General features: G+C 35.6%; 1 protein-coding gene across 5 annotated transcripts in view; it reads right to left on the bottom strand.

Moving 5' to 3' along the window:
- Positions 1-16304, bottom strand: part of RARS1 (arginyl-tRNA synthetase 1) — a 36878-nt gene that overhangs the window by 17756 nt on the left and 2818 nt on the right. For 4 of the 5 annotated variants that reach the window (XM_072630919.1, XM_072630918.1, XM_072630920.1 and 1 more), the window contains exons 3-5: positions 2875-3063; positions 1596-1707; positions 483-583 (exon numbers count right to left, since the gene is read on the bottom strand). In XM_072630919.1, coding sequence (XP_072487020.1) covers positions 483-583; positions 1596-1707; positions 2875-3027 — 366 coding nt within the window. In that variant the 5' untranslated portion in view covers positions 3028-3063. Of the gene's footprint in view, positions 1-482; positions 584-1595; positions 1708-2874; positions 3064-5291; positions 5440-16304 lie in introns of those variants that run through there. The other variant, XM_072630922.1, reaches the window with a different exon arrangement.

Raw genomic sequence — 16304 nt, 5'->3', positions numbered from 1 at the left:
TTTCAAGCACTATCCTTTGTATTTTCTCACTTTATATCTAAAAGAAACCTGGGAGATGGGCTTGGAAAATGTTATTGTTCACATTTGCTCAGTGGTAGAGTACAGAAAGAATTGAAATCATGATATACAGCCTTATTCTTTCCATAAGTTCACTGTTGTTTATTTAATAACTAAAGTGTAATCTCTTATTTTAGACCTTAAACCTTTAAGAGTACTTACTGTTAAATGTAGAACTGATAAAAGCACAAATTACTTCTAATAAAATTTGCCATTTCATACTTGTGATTATGATGGAATTATCAGTATTCTAAAAGAAGGGCTATAGTGATTTTACATTCCATTCACCATCATATCACAACAATTTAAATGATGAAACCTCAATGCAGAAAAGTGCAAGGTATAACAAGTTATGATGGCAGCTCTTTACTACTGTGTACAATAAAACAATACTTCAATATAAAAATGCTATGCACAATAGGTACCTTCTTTCTTTCTCCAAGAGCAGGCGGCTGCACTCCATTCACCAAAAGATTAGTCAGTTGTTTGGATACAAAATCTTTTCTTAGGTGAACATTAATAAAACCTAATAGTAAGAAAGGATAAAATAAAAGGCACGTTACAGACCTCAGTTTTGGCACCCAAATAGTTTTCTTCTCAAATAATCAAACAAAAATACCTATAGCTGAGAAAAATGTATATTTTCATTAAAAACTGATACCCTTTAATAAATGAAGACCACAGTTTTCTGTCATTGATAACTCATCAGATCTCCCTGGAATGGCTTCTAAAAATATTAAGGCTATGTCAGCAGCAAACTCAAGATTTTACCCTGCTTCTGTCCAAGTGTTTCAAACCATGAACTATAAATATGGCTACCACTTGGGGTTTCTGAATTAAAGAATTTAAGAGCTGTAAACAGCACTACAGATCACTTTGTCCAATTTTTCTATTTTACAAATGAGGAAACTAAGGCTCAGAGAGATCAAATAACTTGCCACAGTTTACATAACCAGTCAGAGATCATGGGGAAAAAAAGTCTAGTTCTAAAGGACCCAAGTCCTCTGAATGTAAGCTAATGGTATTTCTTTTAAATGATGGTGTATCAATTGTTGTATAAATTGCCTGATTAACAAGGTTTCTTACCCATGACCAACCTATGATTCTGGTTGTAAGAAAACAATTAATAAAACATAGTATCATTACATATTTATAATATAGGCAATATCATTAGAATCTATGACTCAATAACATAAAAGCCTACACTTACACACTACTTTATGTTTTGAACAATACTTTAATACCAAATATTTTGTATCTATTATCATTCCTGAAGTTAAATGAATATTATTTATTTCTTATTTCACTGGTAAGGAAAATAAGCACGAAGGCTGAAACAACCAACTTAAAATCATACGGCCAGCTGGCAGCCAAATGATTCCTATATCCTAGCTGGAAGCCCTTTTTACTAACCACATTTTATTTAACTTACTACTCAGTGTTTTGCCCTAAAACTGGATTTGAACTCATCTTGCTGACTCAATAAGGAAATCGAGTGAGAGTACTTCTCCTTTAAAAAGATGACATTATAATCATACCAGGACCAGCAATTTCAACTTTTTCAATGTATTCATTGTCTGGAAGGTGTCTGGCAATATTTTCTGCAATATCTCTTGGGTTAACTTTCTCTTCCTTGGTTTTGAGCAGCATCTGTAACACAACAAAAGGCAACTTAATACTCTACGCAACTGAGCAAATTTCTTGCAAATCCATGGACATACCCTACATAAAGCAAAAAGTTCTTTTCATGTAAGTGCCACCAAAAAAGCAAAGCCAGTGAAGCCTAGCCTCTTTTTATGTCAGCTTATATAATTTCTCCACTTTAAATGAGGCAGTGAAAATGTGTGGAACACACAATTCATCTGCTGTTGTTACTTTAGTAATACAACATCCTTAAGGTTCTACAGTTCTGTTTTGTTGACATCTCTCATTTTCAAGTCATCATGGAATACTAGTGATTAAAACATTTGGGCATTAATTAAAATATAGTGCTTCATAATATTAAACTTTAACCTAGAATATGGAATACAATTCAGGTAAAGATACCAGACTCACTAGGTAAGAACTGAAAGTAGGGAGGGAGGGTGAGAGAAGGAAGAGGATGGTTAAGAGCAATTATCAAAACTGAGGAAAAATTCATGCAACAATAAATTGTGCTAAATCTTTGGAGGAAAAAAAATGTGAAGGATCATCTATGGCTAATCATCACAGGGATAACCCAGACTACAAATCAATTTTATTTAAATAGCAATGACAGGTTAGATATCTGAAGCTATTGGTACCTGGTAGATGATCAATTTAAAATTTTATGCTATGATATTCATATGTACATTGTTCCTAAATAAAATGGGGGAGGAGGAGGAGCAGTATCAGACCCAATATACTAAATAAAGGATGGATGAATGGATGGATGTCCAAATAGAAAGGATAAGGTCATACTTTCCACAGTTGCTCATTTCACTATGAGGAAAAGCAATAAAGATTCTTGGTAAAGGGAAACAAATTTATTTTGGCAAACATATTGGCTGCTAATGGAGTAAACAGGACATAGGCCTAAACCTTAAGATTTCTCTTTAAGAAATCAATTTGGGGGAAAAAATCCTATTCAATCAATAAGCATTTATTTAGTAAGTGCCTACTATGGGCCAGGCACTACAGTAGGTATTGGGAAAAGGTACTTTTGACGAATGGGACAAACTTAGAACTCAAAGACAGTTATGATGCTATTGCAAACACTTTGCAATCTTTTGCTCATAGGATGTATATGTTCCTGTCCAAGATTTAAATAACCCAGAATAATTAATTTCAACATAGTACCTTTGTGAGACTCATAGCACTGTTACACTGATAATCCCCAAATTTTGGTTGCTGACTTGGTGTGACTATCAGGGGAGGATTTTCCAAATCTGGATAAGCACACTTAATAGCAGAAGCAAAGAGTTCTTGTAGGCGGCTATTGATGTTAATCATGCTTTTAGTTGGTCTACTCCTTTCTGCTTGAAGACTCTGTGGAAAGAGAAATAAATATAAATTGACAAAGTGCAATATGCTCCCAAATATAAACTCATACAATATTCATAGAATTTAAAGGAATTAATGTTAGGGAAAAATGAAAAAGACAACATAAACTAGAGGTCCAGTGTTGGCACACCTGGTATCTCAACAAGACATGCATGGTTACAGATAGACAGACATGCATAGTTTTACAGACAGTCACTTAATCACAGGTTCGAGAAATTATGGAATTGGGAACTAGGATATTCTCTGTCTTGTTGAAATCTGTGAATGAGAAACTTAGGCAATAAACTGAGCACAATCAATTTATTAGCAAAAGTAGCAATTCCTAACAAATGGGATCCAAGCCTCCTCAGTAACCAAGGATCCCACCAGACAATTTTTATAGTAAAATGACACAATCTATTATTAGACAATGTGGGTATTATCTAGTTACTATTGGCTAGAATTGAGAATGTGAATTTTGCACAGCATGTTGGGAATTTGCACAGCAACAACTTATATTTTTCGGGAATATATGACATCAATGTTTCATGGAATATATTTGACCTTTATCTTAAGTTTCTCCTAAGAGTGGGTGACTTACAAGAGGGAAATGAGGAACTAAAGTTGCAAAACTCAAAAAGTTGAAAATTACATAATGAGAGGGAGAATAGTAACTTGATTAAGCCTGATTAAACTTAATGAAACACAGTAGTATCTCAAAGTTTAATATTCCACAATTTCCCTCTATGAACCTTTGAAGAGATGTGCATCTTCAATGTATCACTTAAATAAAATAATCATCACAAGTATAAATCAAAATATAGTAAAAAACAAATCATCAATATCTAATGAACCCTGCATCATCCCTTGTATCATTCCTACAAAATCTTTAAAGGTAAAATAATAATTACAGAACAAAGAAAAGGTTGAGTTAAATTTATATTTATAAAGCCAATTAGCAATACTCATGATTAGTTAATTTTGAGAAATTCTTGGTACTGCAAGTGGAACAACAGTTAATATAAGCCAGAAAACAATTATGAGACCTAAAATAAAGAGAGCATATTTAATTGTTGGATTATGGTGAGAATTTTCATCTTGAGCCCCTGATGTCCCAGGGTAGTTAGCAATACTTAGAATGGCCTTTCCCAGGACTGAGTTTCATTGGTCCACTAGAAATTCTTGATGTAACATTATCTTCAGGGTGAAAGTCGTGTAGTGAAAAGTTCAAAGGCCCAGTTTGTCCTGCAGTTCCTGTTTCATGAAGTTCATTCGTTGCAGCTTGCTTACATTTTCCAGTAACAAGGCTCAATACGATTTAGTACACTCTCTGAGAAGCTGACTTGGAAAATGGGCCCTTCTGTCTCTTAAAATTACCAGACTTCAAAATAGGAAAATCATGTCAATTATCAATGCAATTTTATACATAAAATCCTCAATTCAATTTTGAGAACTTGTTATTAAAACATACTCAAGGGCCTGTATATCCTATTAGAAACATTTGAAAGCCAATCATATATTCTTAATTTGCAGAGAAAACAATTTGATTCTGTTGCTTTTTCAAAATTTACTACTCCATTTAATTAGATGACTTTCACATTCTTATCTAATTTCCTCCTTTTGAGGACATTATCTTCACATCATCCTGTATAACATTATTCATGTACATACAGAAAGAATGAAATACTTGAAGGACTCACTCCTATACATGAGTACACAACTATTAGCAAGGGGGTGGGAAAAGCAAGGAATGCATTAGTTGCTCAGGATATTAAGGCGACTATTAATCCAAACTGAAAACAGCAAGATCTCTCACACTTATAATCGGATGCAAGTATAAAAGATCTTACTGAGGCAATCTGAATTATACCCTAGTACAGTAATTCAGATGTTTCAGTATCAATCTATTAATTGAGGGATTTAGTGTTGCAACAACATATTCCTCTGCCCTGTGTACAAAAATGGGCTATGAAAGGGGGAACTAGAAAAGGGGCATGATTACATTATCAAGACTATCCCCTCAAAGGTAGTGACTTGACATAAGCCATAGGAAAAAACTCCCTTTAGTTCTGTTTTGATTCCAGGCAAGAGTCATATGTTACAGCCAACCATATAATAAAGTCCCACATTATTCACAGGGTATCAAAAGCCATGCTCAGAATTAACCAGGTGGGAAACTTTCCTATTCAGAAAGGAAATTGTACAATAGGGAAGCTGAATCAAGAGGATCCTACCTTAGCCTATGTCAAGTTGTCCCCTCAAATTTTCCCTGGCACAGAAATCTACCTGTAGCAGTTCTCAGACTGTGCTGTCTTTGGGCAGCACATGGCATCCCCCTTGAATAGTGGACTCCTGGTTTCATGACAATTCAGACACTCATACCTGAAATCAAAACTCAGAACAATATCAAATTATAGTCCCACAAAATTTCAAATAGCAAAGGTTCACTAATTACAGCTTAGGGCTAGGTTATTATTTTCTCATGTTGCACAAATAAGTATATTTCATTTATCTTTCATTTACAAAATAAGATTTAAGTACATTCTAGAGTTTCACACATACAGTGAATGGTTGGCTTAAAACCCTTAAGAAAATTCTTAGCTACTTTAAATTTCCAGTCCTAAGAATAAACATTTAAGATACATCTCATTTATTAACAGATAAAATCTTTATAATTTTCGGAAGTGGTAGTCAAATAATCCTATTTGAAATTCTCTTTCTATTATTAGCTAAATTTGTAAATGTCTGCACTTTGGCTGGGATAAAATCCTTGTTGCTCCAACTGCAGAACTTCAGGGTTTCAAACTATGCTGTCAGTAGGGCTGATCAGATTTATGACCTCACCCAAGTAAAAGGTCCTTCATAGACATAGATTGCTTTAAGAAGATTTTACTACACATAACAGTGAGTCATTATGATTATTTTCCAATTTAAAGCAAAATATACCTCATTAAGTATTTTAGTCTTCCAATATTTTGATCACATTCTTTAAACAGTTCAATTTAGAATCCAACAATGAGTCTGATACGTTTCCCCAAATTTCACAATACGAAAAAAAATTTCATATTCACAATGTCATGTATTTAAAACATGAAACAAAACTTATTACTGGTTATTAATCTAGTTAAATATACTTCCAAAATATTTCACGTAGAAAATCACTTTTGGCATTCTATAGTGATTGTATTCAAGAAAAATACAGAGTATTTTCCTATCATGTTTATAATAGTGCTTACAACATGATAGGCTTTTTCTGAGTAAGATTAATTTAAAGAGTTATAGAGTCAAAGTCTTCTGGAGTATTTTAAAATGTTTAGGTTTTGATTTTTCAGTTATTTTGAATTTCTTAAATGTATGTTAAATGTACATAACAATTTGCTAGTTAACATTACATAGCAGTTAAACAGTAAAGACTGAAATTTTTCTATAAGGAAAGAATGAAATCTTAAAAAGTTAAATGACAATGGAATCAATGTGAATTTAGAAAAGCAATCTTTAAGCAGTAGAACATTACCAAAGAAACATTTTGTCCGACTAAATTCTTATAAGGTCTGAATATTACACTGTTCACCCTCTGAACAAGTCATGCCAAGCATTTCACAATTATATGATCCTCTCAACAACTCTGGAAAGTGGGTGCTATTATTATTATCCCCTTTACAGATTACGGAAACTGAGGTAAACAGATTTACCACACCTCAGTTTCCTAATCTGTAAAGGAGACAATATTCCAATAGGAGAACACATCTCACTGCAAATAAGGCCACAAATTTTAGTTGCAGGAAACAATTTCAATCAAATCAAGTTCAGGTTTACAATCTCAAATAGTTATATTTGGAACCTTGAATTTCCCAAAGGCCATTTACTGTTAACATTTCAAATCTGAGGGCCCACTTTATTTAGCTCAAAAATCATTCAATGAACCAAATCATTCCCTTTTGTTTTCTTGATCTTGTCCCTCTAAATGCTTTAAAAGCGTCGGTAAAGTACACATCTTGGTTCTTGGGAGACCCTAAAGGTTGGTATTCACCCTTTCAAGGACAGAGGGTGAGCATGTACACCCACATGATTTTAAACTGCAAATTTTAATTTTAAAAATCTTCAAATTTTTGTCCCAGACTATTTGTAGAATTATATTTGCTCCAATTAACTTTTCCCTTTACAATTTAGTGCAAGTTTTATTACACAAAACTAAATAATTGTAAGACCATCACCTTTCTGGGTTTTTAAAGGCTTACAAATGTATAATTCGTTCTAATTTCTTATAAAGTTATAGCATTCACAGTATTAAATTGCTTAGGCTAACCAGAAGCAAATATCATGATAAAACAAATACTATTCTAAATTAAATTTTACTTATTTTTAAACTGCCTCCTAATTTAGACAAGCTTCTCTCTTTTCATGGTCAAGAAAGAGTTAATAGTAGGCAGTTTGTAAGTATCAGATAAATTTAAACTTTGAGCTGTCCTCTCTAACCAGTGAAATCACCTTCCTTCCTTGCAGTATAATCTGTCACTCTCCAAGGAGTGATATAAGGTCTAAGTGCTGTTTCCATGTAACTTCCAGTTTTATTCTCATTTTTCCTTAAATCAAAACTCACCAAAATATTTCAACTTTATAAACACATTCAAATCATGATTTGGAAATTCACAGTAGAAAAATGAGATTTGTCACAACTTTAGACTGTAATTAAATTATAATACCATACTACTTTGCCCTAGACAATTAAATCTTGTTGAATCATTTCAGACTACCTTGAGATTTGTTTATAATCGAGTTCCTCTATTGTCCTCTAGTAAAGGGGAGGGAGAACATAGGTGCTTAACCTGATTCTTCAAACTTCTAGAATCTACTAAGATGTTTCTACCATAATTTGGAAATTTATAGTAAAAATGTTACAATTTAGTCACTAATTTTAATTTCTAGTTCATGTTACACATTTCTACAAACTGGGAATAAAATCCCCTTCCTTCTTATCTGAGTCTTGTCTGCCTTTCTACCTTGGCACAGTTAGAAAAGCAGAGAGAGAAAAGAGACATTTCCTTTTTGGAAGGTTTTGAAAATTCTTCAGAAAAATACATTCTCCATGCCCCACCTCTCATCCCCTCTTCTGGCTAATGAGATAAAAGGAAGAAGTTAGTAGTATTTGCCACAAAACACAGGTAATACAATAAGACACACACAGATGTACTTACTAGCAATGTTTTTCCTTCTTTTACTTTAAGCAAAAAAAAAAAAGCCAGCAACACAATTTTACTGACTCTAATCTTAAAAGTCTTCAATAATCGAAAGTTCTTGCCTTTGGACCAGATCAGGCAGACTAAATGTCAAAAGGAAACCCGGGAAGCCCTAATAGGGAGTCCCCTCCCTAAAAGTACTAAAAGGTAGCCCTCGCTATTGAGATTGCTAACACAGCGCCATGCTCAAGACAGCCGCTAAGCTGCTACAAGTTAAAGTGTCAACAGGTAACCAACTTATTTTTAAGAATGGGATTGGCTGGGGGGTGGAGCCAAGATGGCGGAGTAGAAAGACACACATACTCTAGCTCCGAACCCACAGCCCATAAAATATCTGTAAAGAAGAACTCCCAACAAATTCTGGAGCAGCAGAAGCCACAGAACAACGGAGTGGAGGAGATTTCTGTTCCAGAGAGCCCTGAAAACCTCTCGCAAAAGGTTGCGCCCCGGACCTGGAGCAGAGCCCAGCCCTGCCTTGGCCACAAAGCACCAAAGGAGCGGATCCGAGCGGGCTTCAGGGACAGAATCTCCAGCGGCCGCGCGGGTCCCTCCACCCACGGGCCCCAAAGGTTGGTGAGAGGGTCTTCTCGGCTTGCCGAGAGGGGAGTGGGGTGCCCCTATAACTCAGGCCCCCTCGGGAGGCAGCAGCGGAGGTGTTAACAGACCCAGGCTCCTAGAGCAGGCAGGAGCTAGGATCCATTGTTGAAGGTCTCTGCATAAACCCCCTGAGGGAACTGATGTGTGGCTGCCCTGCCCTGACCTGAGCAGCTGAACTTAATCTCACACTGAATAGCAGCCCTGCCCCCGCCCAAAGCCCTGAGGCTGGGAAGCAGCATTTGAATCTCAGACCCCAAGTGCTGGCTGGACAGATCTGGAGGCATGGTAGGGATGGAAAGAAAACTCAGAAGGCAAGTCACTGGCTGGGAAAATGCCCAGAAAAGGGAAAAAAAAATAAGACTATAGACGGTTACTTTCTTGGTGAACAGATAATTCCTCCCTTCCTTTCTGATGAGGAAGAATAATGCTCACCATCAGGGAAAGACACAGAAGTCAAGGCTTCTGTATCCCACACATCCATAATAAATATACCACAGGCTCAGGCCATGGAAGAGCTCAAAAAGGATTTTGAAAATCAAGTTAGAGAGGTGGAGGAAAAACTGGGAAGAGAAATGAGATGAAAGAAAAGTATGAGAAACAGGTCAACACCTTGCTAAAGGAGACCCCAAAAAATGCTGAAGAAAATAACACCTTGAAAAATAGGCTAACTCAATTGGAAAAAAAGGTTCAAAAAGCCAATGAGGAGAAGAATGCTTTCAAAAGCAGAATTAGCCAAATGGAAAAGGAGGTTCAAAAGCTCACTGAAGAAAATAGTTCTTTCAAAATTAGAATGGAACAGATGGAGGCCAATGACTTTATGAGAAACCAAGAAATCACAAAACAAAACCCAAAGAATGAAAAAATGGAAGATAATGTGAAATATCTCATTGGAAAAACAACTGACCTGGAAAACAGATCCAGGAGAGACAATTTAAAAATTATGGGCCTACCTGAAAGCCATGATCAAAAAAAGAGCCTAGACATCACCTTTCATGAAATTATCAAGGAAAACTGCCCTGAGATTTTAGAACCAGAGGGCAAAATAAATATTCAAGGAATCCACAGATCACTGCCTGAAAGAGATCCAAAAAGAGAAACTCCTAGGAACATTGTGGCCAAATTCCAGAGTTCCCAGGTCAAGGAGAAAGTATTGCAAGCAGCTAGAAAGAAACAATTCAAGTACTGTGGAAAAACAATCAGGATAACACAAGATCTAGCAGCTTCTACATTAAGGGATCGAAGGGTGTGGAATAGGATATTCCAGAAGTCAAAGGATCTAGGACTAAAACCAAGAATCACCTATCCAGCAAAACTGAGTATAATACTTCAGGGGAAAAATTGGTCTTTCAATGAAATAGAGGACTTTCAAGCATTCTTGAGGAAAAGACCAGAGCTGAAAAGAAAATTTGACTTTCAAACACAAGAATGAAGAGAAGCATGAAAAGGTAAACAGCAAAGAGAAGTCATAAGGGACTTATTAAAGTTGAACTGTTTACATTCCTACATGGAAAGACAATATTTGTAACTCTTGAAACTTTTCAGTATTTGGGTACTGGGTGGGATTACACCCACCCACACACACACGCACACACACATAGAGACAGAGTGAATTGAAGAGGATGGGATCATATCTTAAAAAAATGAAATCAAGCAGTGAGAGAGAAATATATTGGGAGGAGAAAGGGAGAAATGGAATGGGGCAAATTATCTCTCATAAAGAGGGGAGGTGAGAGAAAAACATGAAGTTTACTCTCATCACATTCCACTAAAGGAAGGAATAAAATGCACACTCATTTTGGTATGAAAACCTATCTTACAATACAGGAAAGTGGGGGAAAAGGGGATAAGCAGGGTAGGGGGGATAATGGAAGGGAGGGCATGGGGAGGAGGGAGCAATTTGAGGTCAACACTCATGGGGAGGGACAGGATCAAAAGAGAGAATAGAAGTAATGGGGGACAGGATAGGATGGAGGGAAATATAGTTAGTCTTATACAACACAACTATTATGGAAGTCATTTGCAAAACTACACAGATATGGCCTATATTGAATTGCTAGCCTTCCAAAGGGAAGGGGTGGGGAGGGAGGGAGGAAGAGAAGTTGGATCTCAAAGTTTTAGGAACAACTGTCGAGTACTGTTCTTGCTACTAGGAGACAAGAAATACAGGTAAAGGGGTATAAGAAAGTTATCTGGCCCTACAGGACAAAAGAGAAGATGGAGACAAGGGCAGGGAGGGATGATAGAAGAGAGGGCAGATTAGTGATAGGGGCAATTAGAGTGCTCGGTGTTTTGGGGTGGGGGGAGGGGACAAAAGGGGAAAAAATTTGGAACCCAAAATTTTGTGAAAATGAATGTTAAAAGTTAAATAAAAAATAAATTAATAATAATAAAAAAAAGAATGGGATTCGCTTTGGGATAGGGAACTTTTACCTGTGAAAAATACCTCAAGTCCTGCTGGTGAGACTCTCCCATTTAGGGTTTACTTTAGTTTGATGAATTAGGACTGAGGTGGAGAAGGAGTCAGACCTCCTGAGCACCCTCGGTTGTAAGTGTCTACTGGAGTGCTCTAAGGGGTTCCTCAGAGAACAGGTCTCAGGGGCAGGGTGCTACCATGCAGCTTCCTGGCTGGCTCCCCAACTGTCATGATTGAAATCTATGAATAAGAGAACTGAGGCAATAAAGTTCTGAGCACAATCAATTTATTAGCAAAGTCAGCAACTGCCATAAATGGGGTCCAAGGCTCCAAGGACCCACCTGTCAAGGCACTTCTTTTATAGTAAAGTGACACAATCTATTACTAGCAATGTGGGTGTTATGTAGTTACAACTGGCTAGAATCAAAGATTGGGGATTTTTCACAGGCCATGGGGAATTTTCACAGCCACAATTTAAGATTTCCTGGAATATCTGATATCAGTGCTTCATGGAACACACTTGACCTTTAGCTTAAGTAAGTTTCTCCTAACAGTAGGGAACTAAAGTTGCTTACTTAAGGAATTTAAAATTCCCACAATATCCAGAGCGAAAATTATAATGCAAGATTACTCATAAATAACTTATTAAATGCTAGAATACAAAAAATAACATAAAAATTATTGAATTGCCAAGACAGAAGGATGAACTCTTCACCAAAATAACAAACTGAGGAAGGAAATGAAAGGAAATTTAACTATCTCCATATTGTACATAGTTTGGACTCTTTCCTATCAGTTAATAGTACTACTTTTACTGCCAGTATCCATACCTGAGCAAGACTGTCAGATGGAGTCAGGTGAAAATTTAAACGCTGACAGACAACACAAAAAGCTGTCTAAATTTGATTCTTTTGTTTTCTTAGTCATTTTACTTTGTTTACTACTTAAAGCCTGTGAGAAAATGTTGATATAGGAAATTATATTCTTAATTAAAACGTTTTTGTGAATGGGAAGAGAAGGCAGACTAAATTGTCTTAGAGGACTGCTTAAAAAAACTTTACTAAACAGTATTTTTTCATTTCAATTTTATTTTTAGTTCCACACTCTCTACCTCCTTTTCCCCCACCCTTGAGAAAGCAAGAAATACGATAGCCATTATACATATATAGTAATGCTAAACATTTCTATGTTATCCGTGTTCTAGTGGGAAAAAAAGAAAGAAAAATAGCAAAAGGGAAAAAATGCTGTTACTGTGCCGACTGTACTAGCTCTGCTCACTTCACTTTGCATCAGTTCACATAGGTCTTTCTAGGTTTTTCTGAAACCATCCTCTTCATGATTTCTTACAAAAAAGGGCATTCCATCACATTCATATACCATAATTTGTTCTGCCATTCCCGAGGTGATGGATATTCCTTCAGCTTCCAATTCTTTACTACCATAAAACGAGGTGTCATAAATATTTTTGTAAATATGGGTCTTTTTCCTTTTTCTCTGATCTCCTTGGGGTACAGACCTACTAGTGGTATTGCTGGGGCAAAGAGTACGCACAGTTTGATAGCCCTTTGGGTAAAGTTCCACATTTAAACAATATTTGTTAAGCAATGGTTAGTGATCTACTAAATAAAAGCTATAATCCCTGTTTAATGTTTAATGGAGAATTCAATAGGAAATAACAAAGCTGATTATGACATGTCTTAGGACATTGAATCTAATATAAATTGAGTAAATATGCCATAGAACATTTCATTTTGTATTCTGTAAACCTTAAAATACTACTAAAATGTAAGCTACACATTATAAAACATTCATAATGTTTCCAGTTATTTCACATATTTACATCTTTTTTTCCCAACAAAATTACCTAGTAATCACATGTTCATTAAGGACAGAGGACTGCCTTTTTTAATCCGCACAGCACCTGGTTTAAGAGAAGCTACCTGACCAAGTGCATAAAGTCCTGGACTTCTAATAAGGAAGACCTGTGTTTGAACCTTTCTTCTGACTTCTAATAACTCTGGGACCACGGGGAAGTCACTGACTCTGAGGCCATTTCCTTGGCTGCAAAATGGGGATAACATCTCACAGGGTGTTTGAGGATTAACAAAATGTGTAAAGAACTTTGCAAACCTTAAAATGCCTTTTATATAAATTCCAGCCATTATTAAAGTATTTGTTAAGCCCAACTGAGTAAGATATGAGAAACATGGAAGAAAAAGTAAATACTAATATATACTGTCAAGTGAGGTCAAATTGGGATAGTTCTATGAACTAGGTGCTTTAGTGACAGAAATATAAAACTCACTCAGGGAAAGAGGCTTACTTTCACTTTTCTTGTAAAGCGATTTTTCAGTCATATCCTAATCTGTGACTCCAACTGAGGTTTTCTTGGCAAAGGTACTGGAGTACCATTTCCTACTCCAGCTTATTTTATAGATAAGGAACTGAGGTAAACAGTGCTAAGTGACTTGCACAGTGACACAGCTAGCGTTTGAGGCCAGACCTGAACTCCTGAAGATGACTCTAACTTCTGGCCCAGTCCTCTACGTACTGTACGAACTAGCTGCTTAAGAGGTTTACTACTATGATATAAAAGTCATACTTTTTTGGGACAGAACCTAAGATGAACTGATGAAGAAAGCACTTCTAAAAATGGCGTCAAACTCACAAGAAATGGATAAGGCAATGAGGAAAGTACTCTGTAAAAGGGCTGGAGAGAAAGAGAGAAAATCTATCATATACATGCGTGTGTACACACATACACACACAAACACACACCTTCTTAAATCTATTATATGTGTGTATACACACACACACCCACACCCACACACCTACCTTCTTTTCCCTAGATTTAGTAAACCGTATTTCATCTAAATCAAACAATTTAGCTAAGTCAGACAAAGTAACTAAAACTTTTTTTTAGCTCTAAGACATTAACTAATACAGTGTCTCGGTTTTGTAATACTATAATTAGAACTTAGCTAGTATTTATGTATAGGACTTTAAAATTAGGCATACCTTACTTTCTGATTTATGTGGTATTTAAGATAATCTGGTAACAGATGGAGACTTGCCCTTGGTTTGAAACCCTACTCATTTTAAACAGTGTTGAAAATTTTTCTGAAATACACTTAACTTACTGGCTCCTCCATGGAGGCAGGTAGTGCTAGTATAAGTGTATAGGGCTTGTGTAGAGCCTCATTTTTTTTTTTCCAGTCTGAACCAAACAATTCAGGTTTATGTTATGTGAGGGCAGCTGGAGTACTCTCCTTTTAAAAATGTAAATACACCTTGGAGGGGGGAATGCTTTAAATCATTTGTCAGCTAACATCTGGAGGAAGAGGATTAGTGTGTGTGCTTTTGGGGAAAAGGAAGGTCACAAATAGCAAATAAAGGAGCAGAAGATAGAAATGGTGCGCAGTTACTATCTAGATGCTTGTCTACTCCACAATTTTGTCAATTTATAAGTTTAATATAAGAATGAAAATAAATTTGTTACTTTAAGAAAGATTGCTTCAAAGATTATAAAAATATCCACAGAAAAGCTGTTAAAAAATGGATAATTCTTCAGTTGTTCTTTTAATGATTTTTCATTTTCTCTGCAAGTTGTTTTACCAAATCTAAGCAAATTTAGCACAATTAAATGCAAAGTAAAATAATAGCGGAAAAGCTTCTAATATTTGACTTAGTACTATCAGAGAGATGACCTCTCTCAGAACAAGGCAAAAATCACAAAAATGTCTATTCATTAAGCTTTTAACAACTCTTTAAAGTTCCAAAATCCTTTTGTCACAGCTATGCATTATTTCTTAAATACTCTACTTAAAATATAATTTCCACTAAACTTGGGAATGATTATTTTTTTCCTAAGGTTTTGAGAAATGAAGTTTTATCAATGCTTTTGCTTTTATACTGGCTATTTCTGCATAAACTCTGCCTTGCCTTACCTAACCTATTCTTATAATAGAAAAGTTAAAAAAAAAATACTCTTCTCATCCTGTTGCTTTTTGATCAGGGTGCTGTTGTGTACTTTTCACTTTTTCCAGAGCATGCCAAAGGTTGCCAAAACCTCCTCTTGACCAATCGTTAGTTATACCACAGCATATCTATCATTAAAGGTCACATTTCTTTTATGAGTATTTTTAGTTTTCTTTCATTTGAAACAAATGAGAAGTGCTTTTGAAGGGTGGAGACTAAGCAGGGCCCCAACTCCAATGGGCAGGTATGTACTGTAGGCACTCATTATACATGACTCAAGTCTCATAGACTTGACCTATAATTGGGTTTTGGATAACAAGTAAATGCTTTTTTATTTGACCTCAGGATCCTTCTTATTCTGGGTCAAATACAAATTTATTTTTCTTTTTGTTACAGTTGAGGAAAAACATAAGGTCCTTGGCATAATGGCACCAAATTTTGACTCAATTTTTATCACCAGGAAAGCAATTATTTAAGTGAGATCACCCGCTGGAAGGACTGAGTTCCTCCCCAAGGCTAAAAGACCATAATTCAGAATAAAGAAACTGATGTTTAATTTAAAGATTTAAAGTAGATAAAACACTGGTATGTAAATTCTTTTAATGTTCACTGTCCTAATAGCCATTCTGAAATTTGTTCCAATAAATAAATGAATTAGAATCATTAGTCATACTGAAGGTATCAGAATATAGTGTCAGAAATACTGAGGACCTGCTTATAACACTAAGATGTATGACCATAGGAAAGTGACAATCTCTGAAGTAAAAAAAGGAATACCTACCACTTTCAAGGGAACACATTTCACATGTTGTAAAAATATTTGCAGAACTGTAGAATATGAAAGCCCCTTATCTGGAAATTAGAGATAATATCTGCAGCACTCAACCAGGTTGTTGTGAAGTTCAAAGGAAAATATATGTAAAGGGCTTTATAAATTTTAAAGTGCTAATAATGTCAGTTGTTATGGTACCTTGGAATCTAAAGCTGGAAGATAACCTTACAATTACTTTAGTCAAAATACT

This window comes from Notamacropus eugenii, chromosome 1 (assembly GCF_028372415.1).
Source record: "Notamacropus eugenii isolate mMacEug1 chromosome 1, mMacEug1.pri_v2, whole genome shotgun sequence".
In the NCBI taxonomy this organism is placed as follows: domain Eukaryota; kingdom Metazoa; phylum Chordata; class Mammalia; order Diprotodontia; family Macropodidae; genus Notamacropus; species Notamacropus eugenii.
Note: the sequence above shows the minus strand (reverse complement) of the source record. Positions and strands in the feature narration are given on the sequence as shown.